At 50.3% G+C, this 16102-nt stretch overlaps 6 protein-coding genes across 6 annotated transcripts; 3 read left to right on the forward strand and 3 right to left on the reverse strand.

Moving 5' to 3' along the window:
- Nucleotides 1–2580: 2580 nt before the first annotated feature.
- YALI1_C09009g (uncharacterized protein) lies at nucleotides 2581–3726 on the forward strand (the record flags this gene model as incomplete). Its single annotated transcript, XM_501529.3, has 1 exon — nucleotides 2581–3726. The coding sequence occupies one exon, from the start codon at nucleotides 2581–2583 to the stop codon at nucleotides 3724–3726; it is 1146 nt and encodes a 381-aa protein (XP_501529.2).
- Nucleotides 3727–4971: 1245 nt separating this feature from the next.
- Nucleotides 4972–6471, forward strand: YALI1_C09033g (uncharacterized protein; the record flags this gene model as incomplete). Its single annotated transcript, XM_501530.3, has 1 exon — nucleotides 4972–6471. The coding sequence occupies one exon, from the start codon at nucleotides 4972–4974 to the stop codon at nucleotides 6469–6471; it is 1500 nt and encodes a 499-aa protein (XP_501530.2).
- Nucleotides 6472–6820: 349 nt separating this feature from the next.
- On the reverse strand, nucleotides 6821–8896 carry YALI1_C09072g (uncharacterized protein; the record flags this gene model as incomplete). Its single annotated transcript, XM_501531.1, has 1 exon — nucleotides 6821–8896. The coding sequence occupies one exon, from the start codon at nucleotides 8894–8896 to the stop codon at nucleotides 6821–6823; it is 2076 nt and encodes a 691-aa protein (XP_501531.1).
- A 2139-nt stretch (nucleotides 8897–11035) lies between these two features.
- Nucleotides 11036–12127, forward strand: YALI1_C09094g (60S ribosomal protein uL4; the record flags this gene model as incomplete). The annotated part of the gene is made up of 1 exon (XM_501532.3): nucleotides 11036–12127. One exon carries the CDS (start codon nucleotides 11036–11038, stop codon nucleotides 12125–12127), a length of 1092 nt encoding a protein of 363 aa, XP_501532.1.
- A 2307-nt stretch (nucleotides 12128–14434) lies between these two features.
- YALI1_C09133g (uncharacterized protein) lies at nucleotides 14435–14968 on the reverse strand (the record flags this gene model as incomplete). The annotated part of the gene is made up of 1 exon (XM_068282231.1): nucleotides 14435–14968. One exon carries the CDS (start codon nucleotides 14966–14968, stop codon nucleotides 14435–14437), a length of 534 nt encoding a protein of 177 aa, XP_068138332.1.
- Nucleotides 14969–15226: 258 nt separating this feature from the next.
- Nucleotides 15227–15512, reverse strand: YALI1_C09137g (uncharacterized protein; the record flags this gene model as incomplete). Its single annotated transcript, XM_068282232.1, has 2 exons — nucleotides 15227–15415; nucleotides 15462–15512. 2 exons carry the CDS (start codon nucleotides 15510–15512, stop codon nucleotides 15227–15229), a joined length of 240 nt encoding a protein of 79 aa, XP_068138333.1.
- Nucleotides 15513–16102: the final 590 nt, after the last annotated feature.

Below are 16102 nucleotides of genomic sequence, written 5' to 3' on the forward strand. Positions count from 1 at the left end.
CAAAATGTGGGGCAAACTTGTTGTATATATACTTTAGCTATTTTTTCCCGTCTGCATTTTTAAGAGAGCCGAGCAATCCAAAAGGTTATTTTGTGAGAGGGGCGAAATGAGGGTGTCTGTAAACTGGCGAATAATGAAGGTAGTCGGATGCTGTTGGTCTTGATTAAGGGAAGATTCCTTTATCTCCGATTTGGTGTTTTTATTTTGGCATTTGCCCCACCCATGGATGCCATAGGGTCGACCGACCCCCACAACGATCCCGATTCCGAAGCAATCCGAAACTTAGATTGCCTAGCTGCTTCTACCGTCGTCACGTGGACTAGACTCTCTTGGTCTGCTCCATGTGCAGATATTACCGAGCTCGCCACTTCTATCCCATATTATCGCCGCTTTTCGCCCCGCCGGCAAGACTTATCCCGCTTGGTGTCACCCCCGGAGAACGCGTTCGTCTCTCTCTTCAACGGTGATCTCCCACGGCTAAATTCCTAGACTCGAAGAGGTAACGCTCGACAGCAAAGTCCCAGCCGCCGCCGTTGTGAGAGTGTTTACCTTGTGAGTCTGGCTTGCCGGGGTCAAAAAAGTCACCTGTTTTTTTTCTGGCCCACCCTGACAGAACTCTATCAGTCGGAGATTGAAAAGGGACGGAGACAGGAGATGGAGCAGACATATTTATATTAATTATGATAGCCGTGTAATGAGCCGTGTCATGGGCCATCTGGGGGAGGCCACGTGACTTTGGCGCACGGCGCGCTAGACCAGTATGAACAAACGGGGTAAAACATAGACAAACACTTGTTCCAGGCAGCCGTACTAAGGCTGCAGAATGTAACATGGATGCGATGGGACCTGTTATAGCGATCCGTAGGGTGGTATTGAGGGATATACAGACACGGGAGGATGTGGGTCACTGCACGTGGTTGCACGTGTATATAAATAGGATGTCCTGTTTGTTGTCAGAGTATTATCATGTGACCCGGATACAAGTACTTGTATTCGTACCGGTATATTTCGGGGTTGATTAGATAATATGAACCTCTCTTACTGTACAAGCCGTGGTAGAATATACGCTTCCAAAACACATTGTACAAGTATAAGTATAACCCTAGTATAACGCGGTATGACATATTTGGTGGAGAGGGGGATATAGGGGCCGCAATGTCCATAGACACGTGACAACTACCAGGTCACATGACATGCGTCCCTACATCATCCAGCCGAGGCCTGGGTGTCATCTCCATCATTTCCTCCTTCCACACTGACTTTCCACACTGACTTCCACACTGACTTCCACACTGAGTTTAATATCATGTCGGAGGGATGCGCAGGGTGAGAAGAAGCAAAAGGGGGGGGTCACGTGACCGGACCAGGGGGAGTGCACGTGTTTGGGCTCCACCAGGACATTCACGTTTCCAGGTTACGAGAATTTCAGCCGGGCATTCAACTTGATGGTATGAGGAATTTTTCTCTGTATCATATTTTGACGTGTCACGGTTCGGAGTCCGCCTTGACGATTCACGAGATATTCCATTCCATTTACAGCGGAAAATTCTAGAATGCGGAAACGAGGCCAAAACAGCCCAAAACGCGCCTGAAAGAGGAGAAAAAACCGACATTTGCCACGGAATATTGTAATAAAACGTCAGCTATGGCCACTCAGTCATCGGCTGGTGGGCCCCAGCCAACAGGCCCCCACGCTGTCGTCCGAGTTTATCTGCCTTACTAACTCGCTTGACTAAGAGGAATCATAATTATTCCTAATGATCTTCCTCCCAGCGAGGATGTTATTACAGATAGTTGCAAGGCGTCGAAGAACATCAGAGCGCGGCTTACTGAGCAGCAAGAAGTTCAGTTGAGGCTTCAGGCAAATATGAGCACCTTTTCGAAGACGTGGATGAAGTCTCAACCCTCAAATGCCTCCTATCTAATAGCTGTACCTACGAGTACCAGTATATACTGCATTGTACGATAGTAAGCACGGTATTAAGCACGATAGCAAGCACGACAGTAAGCACGATAGTATGACCATCTATAGCCAGAGCGTTATCAGCAGATGGACAATAGTCAATGTATACCGCCACATCCCACAATCAGATTATTCAGTCATGCACCTGCCCCTTACTCATGCTCGTAATGCTTGCAAATCCGGGTCTCTGTATGGTTCTTGACTTTGGTCCGTTTTGCTTTTTTGCTCGCGTTCACGCATTAGTGTTGCTAAGTCAGAAGTGACTGTACAGAGTTTGCCCTTGTGTGACTGAGCATTTGAAGGAATTAGATAATTGAGTTGGGTCGAGTGCGGGGTGGTTGAAGGCTCTGAATATCGACGAATACTCTTCATAATGGAAATATGAAAGCGGAATTGCCATAAAACCGCCAAAAATAACCATAGTCGTCTCTATCAGATTTCGCATGGCCCTTCTATAACCCCAGTTATGAGACACGTTGTGCTCCCCCCCCCATTCAAACCCAAATCAGTGATTATGCACGGGATCCTAACCGTCACACATCCCAGTTGCGCCCTGCAAAACCGTGCTAAAAAATGTATATATACCACCGACGTCGCCCTGCCATGGTAACTTCCAGATGAACACACTCACATCTCTCTTCTTCCTCACACTAGCCGTTTTCGCCTCTCTACTTGGTCGAAAAGCCTACATTTCCAACATCACCAACACACCCATTACATCAACCACCACCAACACTCAGTCCTACGACACCAAACTCCCCGATCTAGACATGCCTTCCATCGCCAAACGAACCCCCGTTCTCTTCGTGCCCCACGGAGGCCCTACTCTCATGTACGAGGGCGACCCCAACTCGGATCAGAAGGCTTTCGCCTACCTGCGAGCCTTTGGCCGAGAGCTGCTCAAGAAGCACAAGGAGAACCCCGAGTCCGTCAAAGGCGTCATTGTCATGTCCGCCCACTGGGAGCATGCCTACCAGAAGGACGAGAACCCTCGAGAGGTTTCTCCCAACAAGCTGCCGAAGATCACTCCCAAGCTTGGAAAGATCCCCGTTGGAATTGCCACCGATCCTGCCGACGGTCTTGGACGACTCGAGTACGACTTCTTCGGCTTCCCCCGAAAGCTCTACCAAGAGAAGTTCTTTGCCCGACATTCCCACGAGCTTGCTCTCAAGGTCGCCGATGTCATTGACTCCTCTGACAAGTACCAAGCTCAGCTCCGAACCGACAAGAAGTGGGACCACGGTCTGTGGGTCTCTTCCAAGGTCATGTTTGAGCATGCCGGAGAGGCTGACGGAGAGGTTCCCTTCCCCGTTTTGCAGATTTCTGAGCCTGCTGGAGACCAGCTCAAGGCCAACGGAAACGAGGATGACGTTGCGAACAGATTCTACGACCTCGGCAAGGTTCTTGCTCCTCTGAGAGAACAGGGTTACTGGATTATTGGCTCCGGAATGTCCGTTCACAACCTGCGAGAGCTAGGCGCCTACTACGGAGGCCATGCTGACTACGCCGTAACCTTTGAGAAGGAGGTCAACAAGCTTGTCCAGAATGTCACTGCCAACGAGGACGGCAAGATTCCCGACGAACAGTACAAGCGAAATGTCAAGACGTTGTGGAACGACAAGGACCGACGACGAGCCCATCCTACTGCCGAGCATCTCTTCCCTCTGTTTTTCGCTCTCGGAGCTGCTGACGGAGATAAGGGTAAGCAGGTTTACGCTGCTCCCCAGGCCTCTCTTTCTTGGGGAACCTACAAGTGGCAGTAAGCCATCTAACACTTATATATATACTTGATTTTATAGATAGAATGGATTGTACAGTTATTTTCTTGGTACCGTAGATATGCATCTTTGTATAACAATCACTTTCAACTCCTTCCAACAGTAAAGTTAGGTTGCCTCGAAAAGGCTATGTGTAGTTCGTGTGGAGAGCATGACGTGTATTATATAGATGAGGAGTTATTGACATACTTGTAGATGGATGGCCGGTTGCAAAACAGCATGCAGAGCCCTCGTCTACTTATCACGTGACTCTGATCCGAGATGGATACGGCTTGGGACTTTGACAGGAGCATGAGATCAATCACTTCCCCTTGACCCCTTGACCTCGGCTCTTATCTGATCCATGTGGAACCAAGTGTATCTCCCGATGCTTGCAACTACACAATGGCACCGCAGAGGTGATTTAAAGGTATCAGAAGAACTGTATTGTCATGGAGAATGTCCAGATACGGCCCGCTTCCGTGTACCGGGTGCTGGTCGGAAATTAACACAACAATTCCTCCCCAATGGCATGTCATGCAGCTCTCCCCAAGCTTTTTCAGTCTACAAGTAGACACTGACATATTTTCGGTTGAGTTTTGGGGGGGATTATTGGCCCTCACAGATGCAATAAGAAGGCGGAAAAACATTGAATCGAAAGGTGAAACTCTGGAGATATTATTTATAATTCCATATTGAAAATGTCTTTATTTATTCACCTCTCAGAGAACAGCTAGGATTTTTCATCGTTATCAATAAAGTTAACCTCCCGAAACGAGGTTAGGGTTCCCGAGTCCGCCCGAATCATTGGTTGGGTCTTATCCTGGAAAACCGCTCTTCTTGATTTTCCCACCTACAGTCCAAAGGTGAGTATGGAGCGGTCCAAGACGCGAGCGGGAATTGTGTCAATTGAAATGAGACAATTGAGTCCAATATTGAATGGAAACACAGTATTTACTACTGATAGTGCTCTCCAAGTGGTGCTGTTGGCGTCTTCAACAGGTGGTTAGGTGGGTGTGGTTATGGTGATACGACTACGTGTACATGATTATCACGGGTTACACAACACGTACGTTTGAGTTGTATGTGGTTCAGCTGTGTAACTGTGAAGTCATTGAGCCACCGTAACCTGGGTCAGGCGGCCCATATTGTGATTCAATCGGAAGCACAAAACGATACAAAACCTGATCCAAGCCGAACCATGAACCAGTAACTGAGCCTGTGCCTGTCGCTCAAGACCTACGGCCTCTCATGATCATTATAACTCACATTCTAACTCAGATGCTCCGAACAGTCCGACTAGCCAAGGTCTCTCGACCTCTCACCCTTCGAACCTTCTCCACCACCCCCGCCTTCCTCGGCAAGCGAGTCGAGAAGGACGCCTTTGGAGACATTGATGTCGACGACTCCCACTACTGGGGCGCCCAGACCCAGCGATCTCTGCAGAACTTTGACATTGGCGGAGAGAAGGCCAAGATGCCCGAGCCCATTGTCAAGGCCTTTGGCATCCTCAAGAAGGCCGCTGCCACCGTCAACATGAAGTACGGTCTGGACCCCAAGGTTGGCGAGGCCATCCAGAAGGCTGCCCAGGAGGTCATTGACGGCAAGCTTACCAAGGATTTCCCCCTGGTTGTCTTCCAGACCGGTTCCGGTACCCAGTCCAACATGAACTCCAACGAGGTCATCTCCAACCGAGCCATTGAGATGCTCGGCGGAAAGCTCGGCTCCAAGTCCCCCGTGCACCCCAACGACCACGTCAACATGTCCCAGTCTTCCAACGACACCTTCCCCACCGTCATGCACATTGCCGCCGTCATGGAGATCACCAAGAACCTGATCCCCCAGCTGCAGCTGCTCGAGGAGTCCCTCGCCAAGAAGTCTGCAGAGTTCGACAAGATTATCAAGATTGGCCGAACCCATCTGCAGGACGCTACCCCCCTGACCCTCGGCCAGGAGTTCTCCGGCTACGTGACCCAGGTCAAGTACGGCATTGAGCGAGTCAAGGACGTTCTTCCCCGACTCCGACACCTTGCCCAGGGAGGAACCGCCGTCGGTACCGGTCTTAACACCAAGAAGGGTTTCGACACTGCCGTCGCCGCTGAGGTCTCCAAGATCACCGGCGAGGAGTTCTCCACCGCCCCCAACAAGTTTGAGGCTCTTGCCGCCCACGACGCCATTGTCGAGGCCTCCGGTGCCCTCAACACCGTTGCCGTGTCTCTGTTCAAGATTGCCAACGATATCCGATACCTCGGTTCCGGTCCCCGATGTGGCTACGGCGAGCTTGCTCTCCCCGAGAACGAGCCCGGTTCTTCCATCATGCCCGGTAAGGTCAACCCCACCCAGAACGAGGCTCTGACCATGGTCTGCTGCCAGGTTTTCGGAAACAACTCCACTATCACCTACGCCGGTGCCTCCGGTCAGTTCGAGCTGAACGTCTTCAAGCCCGTCATGATCGCCAACCTGCTCGAGTCCATCCGACTCATTGCTGATGGATCTCGATCTTTCCGAATCCACTGTGTCGACGGCATTGTCGCCAACGAGAAGCGAATCTCCCAGCTCATGAACGAGTCTCTCATGCTGGTCACCGCCCTCAACCCCAAGATTGGCTACGACATGGCCTCCAAGGTCGCCAAGAACGCCCACAAGAAGGGAATCACTCTTAAGGAGTCTGCCCTCGAGCTCGGCGCTCTCACCTCTGAGGAGTTTGACCAGTGGGTCCGACCCGAGAAGATGATTGGCCCCTCTGACTAAACGGAGTGAATGTAATGAAGTATGAATTGTTAACGGATGATTGAGAAGTACCGCGGTCGATGTAAATACGGATGTAGATATCTCCACTAACTCATTATTAGTATGTAGAGACAACTAGACACACTAATGAAAAGTACAGTATGTACTCGTACATACTGTACATACAATATCTACAAGTACGTACAGTAGGTTTTACATCAATCCTTTCATGATGGCAATAGCTTTGTGTCTACAATATAATGTTCGAAATCAAATAATAATAAAAAACAGAAGTGCTTTTCATCCTGAATGCCTTGCGGTAGTGACTTTAGCCCAGCGACGCTCTTCGCCATTGTTGGCTTGTCACTACTTACTTTCGTCTAGGGTCATCCTCCCGGGCAAACACCAGAGCCACTCGAGAAGGAATGTAGATATGCATACAGTTAGCCCGTCCGTTCCACTCCAGAGGCTCGGTATGGCATCGGGTCTTTTCGTGGTCGATTCGGCCAAAACCTCCAAACTCGGGAGAATCAGAATCCAACACAAGGGTGTATGTTCCAGGCTGGTCCACACCGATTCTGTAGTCAGTGAACGACTTGTTGGGGTGGAAGTTGAAGACAAACACCAGACCAGCTCGCTCATACACAACCACCTTGTCGTCCTCGTTCTTCAACGACACGTAAGCCTGGTCGGCCGACAGCCAGCCGTAGTGGTCTCCTCGGTGCTGCATGGCGGCATCGAATTCATTAAGATGCTGGTATCTCAACAGCTTGTCATCCACCACAGGCCACTGTCGTCGACAGTAGTGGAAAGAGGAGCCATTGCCCTCTCGAGGGAAGTCCAGCCACTCAGGGTGTCCAAACTCGTTACCCTCAAAGTTGAGGTATCCTTCTCCTCCAAGAGAATGGGTGATGAGTCGAATCATCTTGTGGAGAGCGATTCCTCGGTCAATGATGGGGTTGGGGTCGGAAAGAACAGACATGGAGGTGTACATTTCCTTATCCATGAGCCAGAAGGCCAGAGTTTTGTCTCCAACCAGAGCCTGATCATGAGACTCAGCATAAGCAATGGTCTTTTCTCGATGACGACGGTTGGTCAAAGTAAAAACAATGTTGCCCATGTCCCAGTCCTCGTCTCGGGTCTCCTTGACGAGCTTGATCCACATGTCGGGAATAGCCATGGCCAGACGGTAGTCAAAGCCAACACCTCCCTCAGAAACAGGTCTACAGAGAGCAGGCATTCCAGACACATCTTCGGCGATGGAGAGGAAGTTGCCTGCATCTTCTCCGGGTCGAAGAAGAGGTTGCAGCTCCCTCATGAGCTCGTGAGCCAACATGAGATAAACAACGGCCTGCTGATCAACATGTTCGTCTCCAAAGTACTCATGGTAGCCACCGGAGAAGCCGGTACCGAGACCATGATGCTTGTAGAGCATAGAGGTGACTCCGTCAAACCGGAAGCCGTCAAAGTGGTACTCCTCAATATAGAACCGCAGGTTGGACAGCAAGAACCGAAGAACCTCGTACTTTCCGTAATCAAACAGCTTTGAGTCCCACTGAGGATGGTCTCCCTTTGCTCCACCATGGAAGTACTGGTGGTCAGTTCCATCAAAGTTGTTGAGACCGTCATCGACGTTTTTGCAAGCATGAGAGTGCACAACATCCAGAAGAACAGTAATACCCATACCGTGAGCGGTGTCAATGAGCTCCTTGAGGTCCTCTGGAGTACCATATCGGGACGAAATAGCGTAGAAGGAGGTGACCTGGTAGCCAAAGGAGGCGTAGTAGGCGTGTTCCATGATGGCCATGAGCTGGATCACGTTGTAGCCCAGTTTGTGGATTCGAGGGAGAATGTTCTTTGTAAACTCCTTGTAAGTGCCGACTCGAGGTTCGCTGGAGGAGATACCCACGTGGGCTTCGTAGATTTGGGCGTTGGCAGGAGTGGGGGGAGATTTGTTCTTCCACTGGTACTTTTCCGACTCGGGAGGGTTCCAGAACACAGCCTCATAGATGGGCGATTTGGACAGGTCCTGGACGACGTAGGTGGACCAGGCAGGCAGTCGATCGACCCATTGACCGTTGGAGGTCTTCAGAGCAAGCTTGACCTTGGAGTTATGGGGGATTGCCACCTGACCATCTGAGGTAGGAGGCACAGTCACGCTCCACAGTCCATACTCGTCTCTGGTCATGTGGTACTGTTGTCTGTCCCAGCCGTTGAAGTCGCCGGTTAGAACTGCTTCGGAGGCTCCTGGAGCCCACTCTCTGTAGGTGACCGAGTTGTCCTTGTTGACATGGAGTCCGTATCGTTTATAGGAGGCTGCAAACTCAGCAAGACCTCCCTCCTTGGCAAAATGGTCCTTCCACTGGCCCACTAGGGCTTGTCGTCGAAGGAGTTCCTCCTCGAATGGTTTGAGCCAAGGATCGTCTTTGCAAACTTGTAGTGTCATGGTTGGTGGTGGGTGTGGTGGTTGTGGTGGTGTAGATGTGGAGTCTGGTTTGTATGCAATGACGTGTTGTTTTTATCGTCTCGATTTCTCAATTGGATTTTGCTGAAGTCGATCAATCAATTGGCTGTCACAAGTAGGTGGTTCAACGTGCAGTGATATATGTCGCCCATCGGCCCATATGGCTGGGGCTGGGAGGGGAAGTCTAAAGAGGACATGGAATCTGTAATAGGGTAACTTTGGAGGGGGGTATATAATGCCTCACTGAGAGTGGAAAGGGCTAGAAAGGAGACTGAATTGCAAATTTTAGACCACAAAATCCACTGTCCAATTCCTTCCATGCCGATATACCGCTCATTGGCAAAGATAGCAGCTCCACTCGGTGCTTTGGCCGAGGCTTCATGCATCCCATTAAGGTTGCTGATATACGAGATTGCTGTCCCAACAGAAGCGCAGCATGCTGGAAGTATGGTAATTTTTCCGGCCGATGAGGGGGGGGCGAAAGTGACCTATTTATACTTGTACGGGTGCGGTAGAGACATGGTGTGTGTTGTTCGAAAGAACAATCTGCTGCCAACCAATAAATCACCATTTTTGTTCTCACAGCCACCGCACAAGCTTTTAGACAAGTCCAGTCGTACTCTTGGTCACCCCACCAACTCGTACAACTAACTCATGAGCCCCGTATGCTCCGGAGTGAACGTACACCTGATCAAAAAGAAACTACCGACTGAAGCTCCACGGATAGTGTATACGATGCGAGTCTCACAGAGGAGCCGGAACGAAAAAAACAACGAACTTCTTTCATCTCTATTTGTAGCAGCTCGTCATGTCTCCCGTGTCCGACGGCTTGTTTGGTCTCCTCTACAACGCTGCAAGCAGTTCTGACAGCACTCACGCAGAAAGGGCTCCACACAGGCACACTAAGCTCAGCCGTACAGGCGCTAGCGTTGGCGGAAGTAGAGTCCAGTGGAGGACAATTGAGGGGTCATCAGGTGCTAGGACGAGGCTTGAGTCGACTTCTGACTTGCATTATGGTGCAACAACAGTCGCTGTGAAGAAAGTCACCGGGGCTTTATGGACATGTTCATATGGACAAGAATGTGACCCAGTCCTCCATCCCCTCGGTGGAGTCGCCCTATGTCTCGCACTCGCGTCTACGTATCGTGCAGTAGTAACCGGTATAGTACCTACTACCATCTGGAGCTATACGGATTTCCAAACCGTCTACAATTGCTACAGTGAGATTTTTCAAGTAAGCTCGGCATAGCACTCAGCTCCAGTCTGTAGTACAAGAAACTGACTCGTGCGAGTCTAGAGCATTAGTCCCCACGCATCCGGAAGTGCTCACATGTCTCTCAAGGCCTCTGAACTCTTCTGCCGAAACCCCACCATGCTTCTCACTCCTACAGCCTCCACAGCCAATACAGTTTTACCACCTACCGGGCTAAGGAACTACAAGCATAGGTCCATTCGAGGACAGAGGGCGTCAAATCAACAACGCTTTCCTCATTACCTGTAGCAGAGTTGGCAGATCTCGATATCTCTCGTCTCCAGCGCATGAACACTTACCCAGAGTCTAGAGATGGTTCGGCATTGTCGGCGTTGTCTGGGACTCAAGTATCGTATGTACATACTGTAACTACGAATACCCTCAACACAATGTAATGGTGGTAATAATGTGCTAAAAAGAATCCAGCAACATTTAAGTAAACATAAACAAAGACAAATATACACTAAATCAAAATTACCACCACCAAAACCCGTTGTAGAATTACCAAATACACACCTCACTGTTATTCTCAAGTCTACACCTCCAAACATTTAGGGTTGGCAAAGCTTATTTTCATGTCCTATTTGGGATGTCCTGTAATATAAGGAGTGTCATTATATGGCCCCATGGGACACCATAGAGACCTAAAGACCATGGCAAATCGAAACTTGGAGCTCGAAAAACATTATCCTGGTATTATTTTCCTTAAGTATACTCTCTCACAAACAGTAAGCTCCTCCCTCACGTGTTTGTGACTGCTTTTCCGTTATCCACGTGACATGTCCCAACTGGAACTCTAAAATTTCCACACCTCCCGCTCACTGTAAATTTTCACTTTCGTCACTTCTCCCTCTCTAACGTAACACAAAATGTCCACTCGACCCCAGGTTTCCGTCCACGGCGTTTCCGGCTCTGATGCCGGCGTCACCATCGTCCTCCCCGCCGTCTTCAAGGCTCCCATCCGACCCGATATCGTCCACTCCGTCTGGACTGGTGTCGCCAAGAACAAGCGACAGGCTTACGCCGTCGCCTCCAACGCCGGTGAGCAGACCTCTGCTGAGTCTTGGGGAACTGGTCGAGCCGTTGCTCGAATTCCCCGAGTTGGTGGATCCGGTACCCACCGATCCGGTCAGGGTGCTTTCGGTAACATGTGCCGAGGCGGACGAATGTTCGCTCCTACCAAGACCTGGAGAAAGTGGCACGTCAAGGTGAACCTCAACGAGAAGCGATACGCTACTGCCTCTGCCATTGCTGCTTCCGCTGTTGCTCCCCTTGTCCTTGCCCGAGGTCACCGAGTCGAGACCATTGCTGAGGTCCCCCTCGTTGTCTCCAACGACATTGAGTCCCTCACCAAGACCAAGGACGCCGTTGCCGCCCTCAAGGCCGTCGGTGCCCACCGAGACGTTGCCCGAGTTGTCAAGTCCAAGACCATCCGAGCCGGTAAGGGTAAGCTCCGAAACCGACGATGGACCCAGCGACGAGGTCCCCTTGTTGTCTACTCCGAGAACAAGGGTCTCGTTAAGGCCTTCCGAAACATCCCCGGTGTTGAGACCTGCGATGTGCGACACCTCAACCTGCTCCAGCTCGCTCCCGGCTCTCACCTTGGCCGATTCGTCATCTGGACCGAGGGTGCCTTCAACCTGCTCGACAACATCTGGGGCTCCGAGTCTGTTGCCTCTGCCAAGTCTGGCTACTCTCTGCCCGCCAACATTCTGGCCAACGCTGATGTCTCTCGAATCATTGAGTCTCAGGAGATCCAGTCTATCCTGAAGCCCGCCAAGGAGATCCAGGAGAAGGACATCCGAAAGATGAACCCTCTCAAGAACAAGCAGGAGCTGCTCCGACTTAACCCTTACTCCAAGACCTTCGCTGAGAAGAAGCTTGGTTCCATCAAGGAGCCCAAGACCAAGGTCAAGAACGCCCAGAAGGCTAAGTTCATGCAGATCCTCAAGGACAACTAAGAGGTTTGTTATTCAAGCGTCTAGTAAAAATAAAATTCTGTTAACTTATACGTCACGAGTCAAGACTCTGTAGTGCCAGATGTAGACAGGAGTAGTAGCTATGTCGATATGATAGGGAATGCGCCTTAATGTCCCTGTTCTTCAGCCTTCCCTCGGTATTGTCCTGCAAAATGTTCAGTGGATGTGAACATGACAACTTCAGACAGTCTGAAAGCGAGTCATATGAGATTCCCATGAGCTTTGTCACTTCGTTGACACGGATCGATTACACAGTAGTCAGTTGTGCTTTCAAATGTGAATCTTTAGTAGCAACGAAAGCGATGGAAAGAAGGATAAAAAGAACTGCAATATGTTGTACTTGTACTGTACTGAGGAGTAATTGCAATGATAACAAAAAACTGTAGCTGAAAGTGCAGTTATGGGCAGAGACCACCCCTACACTAAGTTGCCAACTGACTGTCCCCGTTCCGCTCCGAGGAGACTCTCCGAGAGACGACCCGATATCCGCAACGATGTTCTTTATCTGGGTATCGAACTGAAAAACAATATTCAAGGCGACAAGATCTGCGTGTTCGCTTTTGTGATATCATGAAAAAACTGCATGTACTGTAGGATACCTATGGCATGCTTCTCGCATATGCGATCTGCTTTGCGCTCGGTCTTGAAGTCACGATCTGGAAGTCAGACATCTTGACAAAGACATAAACTTCCTAATTATAATACCGGTGGATCTTTCCTCCTGTCCTCTCGAGTTTGTGGCGCATCAAGACTCTTATTGCTGAATGTGTAGGCAATGGAACCGGTGCTAGCAATGGTGATCGGTAGGAAGCAGTGTATCCAACGCTTGACCAGCTTTGCTTCAACAAGTTGGGACCCAAATGGATCAATAATTTGATTTAGCCAATATATTCATTGCACCATTTCGATAATAATGTACTTTTACTGTATGTACCTGGTATCAGTTGTCTACAGTATGTACTACAAGTAGCGGGTGCAGATCGCTCGTAGAGTAGAGCATCCCGCGTAAGATGCAATCTTTGCTTGTTGCTGAGGGTGTCCGAGCTCATCAAGACCCTGAACTTGATAGAACCAGGACCCATAACAGATTCCAAGAGTGCGTCAAAACAGTAGCGAACCCGGTTGTCAATGAGATAGTTGGTGTGGACTTGTTTGCCACGGGGACATAACAGAATGATAGGTACCGCGGATACAGTCCCTATTTGACAGTATCTTGAGACGATAAGGCTTCAACCTCCTCTCAGATCCCCTTCCCAATGCCGCCAGTTGCAACATGAGTTCTAGCCCGGTGTGTGAGCTCATCTATCCACTTACACCTACCGGTTCGTCACAAATACTGTAGCTACACTTCCTCCAGTCTACTACAGTACTTACATGTTCGAGTTCCATAGTATTGGCGCAACACACAGCTGCCACTGTTGCTGTTCTTTCGTCATTTCTGTAAACAGCTTGCCTCGGAGATGGTCATAATTGCTGGTACAAGAACACGCACGAATACGAATATGAGTACGAGTACAACCCAATATCCAAAATGAATGTTTTCAACATCGTCATTGACTTCTCCTTTGGGTCCCTTTGAACTCCCCTGACAAACATAGACCAACTCCGCCAGCCTTTACCTGAATCCTACTCTACATTACCCCTTCCTAAATCGAGTCCCCCTTACAACACTACCGGCAGATATCGCAACACCTCCAACTGTGGGAACGTGTCGTATCCGGAATCTCAAATGTCTCAATGCCGTATCACAACCCCCACACTACCGTTTCACATTCTGTGACCTGTAACATCACACATGGTCAGCAAGACAACCAGCCTGACTAATGTCTCACTCCTCAAGGCACCGTTGTTTACTCCACCAAAGACGGATATCCCAGACATGTCTCAGAGTATGGACAAAATGGCGTTGACCTCAATGTTCATCACATGTATGGGTACGAGTACGAGTACGGGTACCGAACAACGCTTGTACTCGTCCTCGTCCGCACATACTCATACCTCATTGCCGTTTCACAAAATTATAATACAAACAACTCCATATCATTATAACTATTCACCTAACTTTTGTGTTAGTTACTCATAAATAAAAACCGTACAATCTCCCTTGATGTGTGTGTGTGTGAGGAGCGTGTTGAAGAATGGCATGAAATGTGTGTGACACCTCATGTGTGTATGTCGTTTTGATCCAACCTAACAATGCTCTAGGGTAGGCGGGAGCGTAGGAGAACGACAGGTCCACGGTAAAAGACTCTTCACTCCCCAAATCAACAATATGCAACGACAGGACTCTTACTGGTGAGCCTGGTGGGGCATGTGCCCGGGCTGAGCAGCCATGTATCGCTGCTGCTGCTGCTGTTGCTGCTGTTGCTGCTGCTGGGGCATCGACAGGTAATGCTGGTAGGCCTGTGCCGCAGAGTCCTGGTTCATGTTGTAGTTCATTCCGGGCTGCATGCCCCCCATGTTAGGAGGGGGGCCTCGAGCCAGACCGGGATGGCCTCCGAGCTGGTCTTCAACCAGCTGGTCAGGAAGCTCGCCACCCGCCACCTGCGATCCGCCGGGACCGTTGGCTTGGCTGTTGACGTGGCTACCATGACGCTGCTGGTGTTGTTGCTGCTGCTGTCGGGCATCTTGGCTTTCAGCGGCAGCCACAGGAACGTCATCCGACGCGTTAAGGCAGGCCTGGATCAGGTTCTTGCCCTCGGGCTTTGTGACAAGGGGCTGCAGCTTGGGGGTAGTGAAGGTGTACACAAGTCCGGTCTCAGACACGACCAGCAGCAGAACCTGGGTGCCGGTGAGCACAGACAGTTCGTATGCCTTCTTCATAATTCCGGCCTTTCGCTTGGAAAAGGTAATGTGTCGTCGCGACTTGTCCTGGATGAACTTGATTTCAATCTTTCGTCGCTCTCGGCCGAGCTTTCCGCCGGCATCATCATCGTCAGACCCAACGTCACCAGGTCCGCCCTGGGAAGATTCTCGCTTGAGAACGTTGTCGGATTGCTGGAGAGAGTCTCCGAGAGAGGGATCAGCTAGTCCTTCGTCAGACCTGAGTTAGTAGGTGTCTTGTTGGGACGTGTGGGTGGGTCATGTGCTCCATGCACAGCACCACGCCACTACTGCCTTAGCCGGGGACAAACGCCTTACCAACACCCCAAAAGCAAGGGTAAGAAGGTGATAATGGCAGCAGTGGAATTGGTGGCAACGGTAGCATGGCAGAATTCGGGCCAATATCTGCCGAGTCGACTGTACCATGCTAGCCACCACAAAGCACCCCTATACCGTCCATGCAACACGCACCCATAACACAGGCAGCAAACACACCGGACATTTGTCGGACACGTTTTTCATTCATCGACAACAACACCAGCATCAGTCATCACAATCAATGGTTTGGTCAGCACGTGTCAATGTGTGTTCGTGTCCGTGGACCCGACCCATCTTGTGTGTGTCCGCGGCTCCGAGTCTTGCGGTGGTCCAACGACTTTTGGGTCCGTCTCGTGTGGTGGCAATGGTGGCGAGAGGGGCGAGGGAAAATCACGCAGCGGCAGTATCTAGGGAGGGGTGGTGGGCGGAGTCCCCGGCAGTGTTGTGGGGCGTGTTGGGGCGCTTGGGCTTCGTCATGTTGATACTCACATTGTGGACGCGTAATAATTTTGGTGAAGTACAGTAGTATTCCGTAAAAGGACGAGGGTAAAGGGATACTGCTGAATGTGGACAAATGTGCAAGATGGGACGAGGTGTCCTTAAATGGGAATTTTGGCGGGCCCGTACCCTGAAGCATAAACAAGCAGGGCAGGGTAACCGTATTAGAGTTTATCGTGTAGGCGAGGTTTGGGCAACAAAGTGACGAGTGCCCAGTGGAATGACCCAAGGGCGTCCACGACAAAAAGTGAGGACGAAATGAGAGCGAAAGGGCGTTTTTTTTAGTGCGGTAATAGTGACCATTATACCCAGTAAATA

This window comes from Yarrowia lipolytica, chromosome 1C (assembly GCF_001761485.1).
Source record: "Yarrowia lipolytica chromosome 1C, complete sequence".
Taxonomy (NCBI): domain Eukaryota; kingdom Fungi; phylum Ascomycota; class Dipodascomycetes; order Dipodascales; genus Yarrowia; species Yarrowia lipolytica.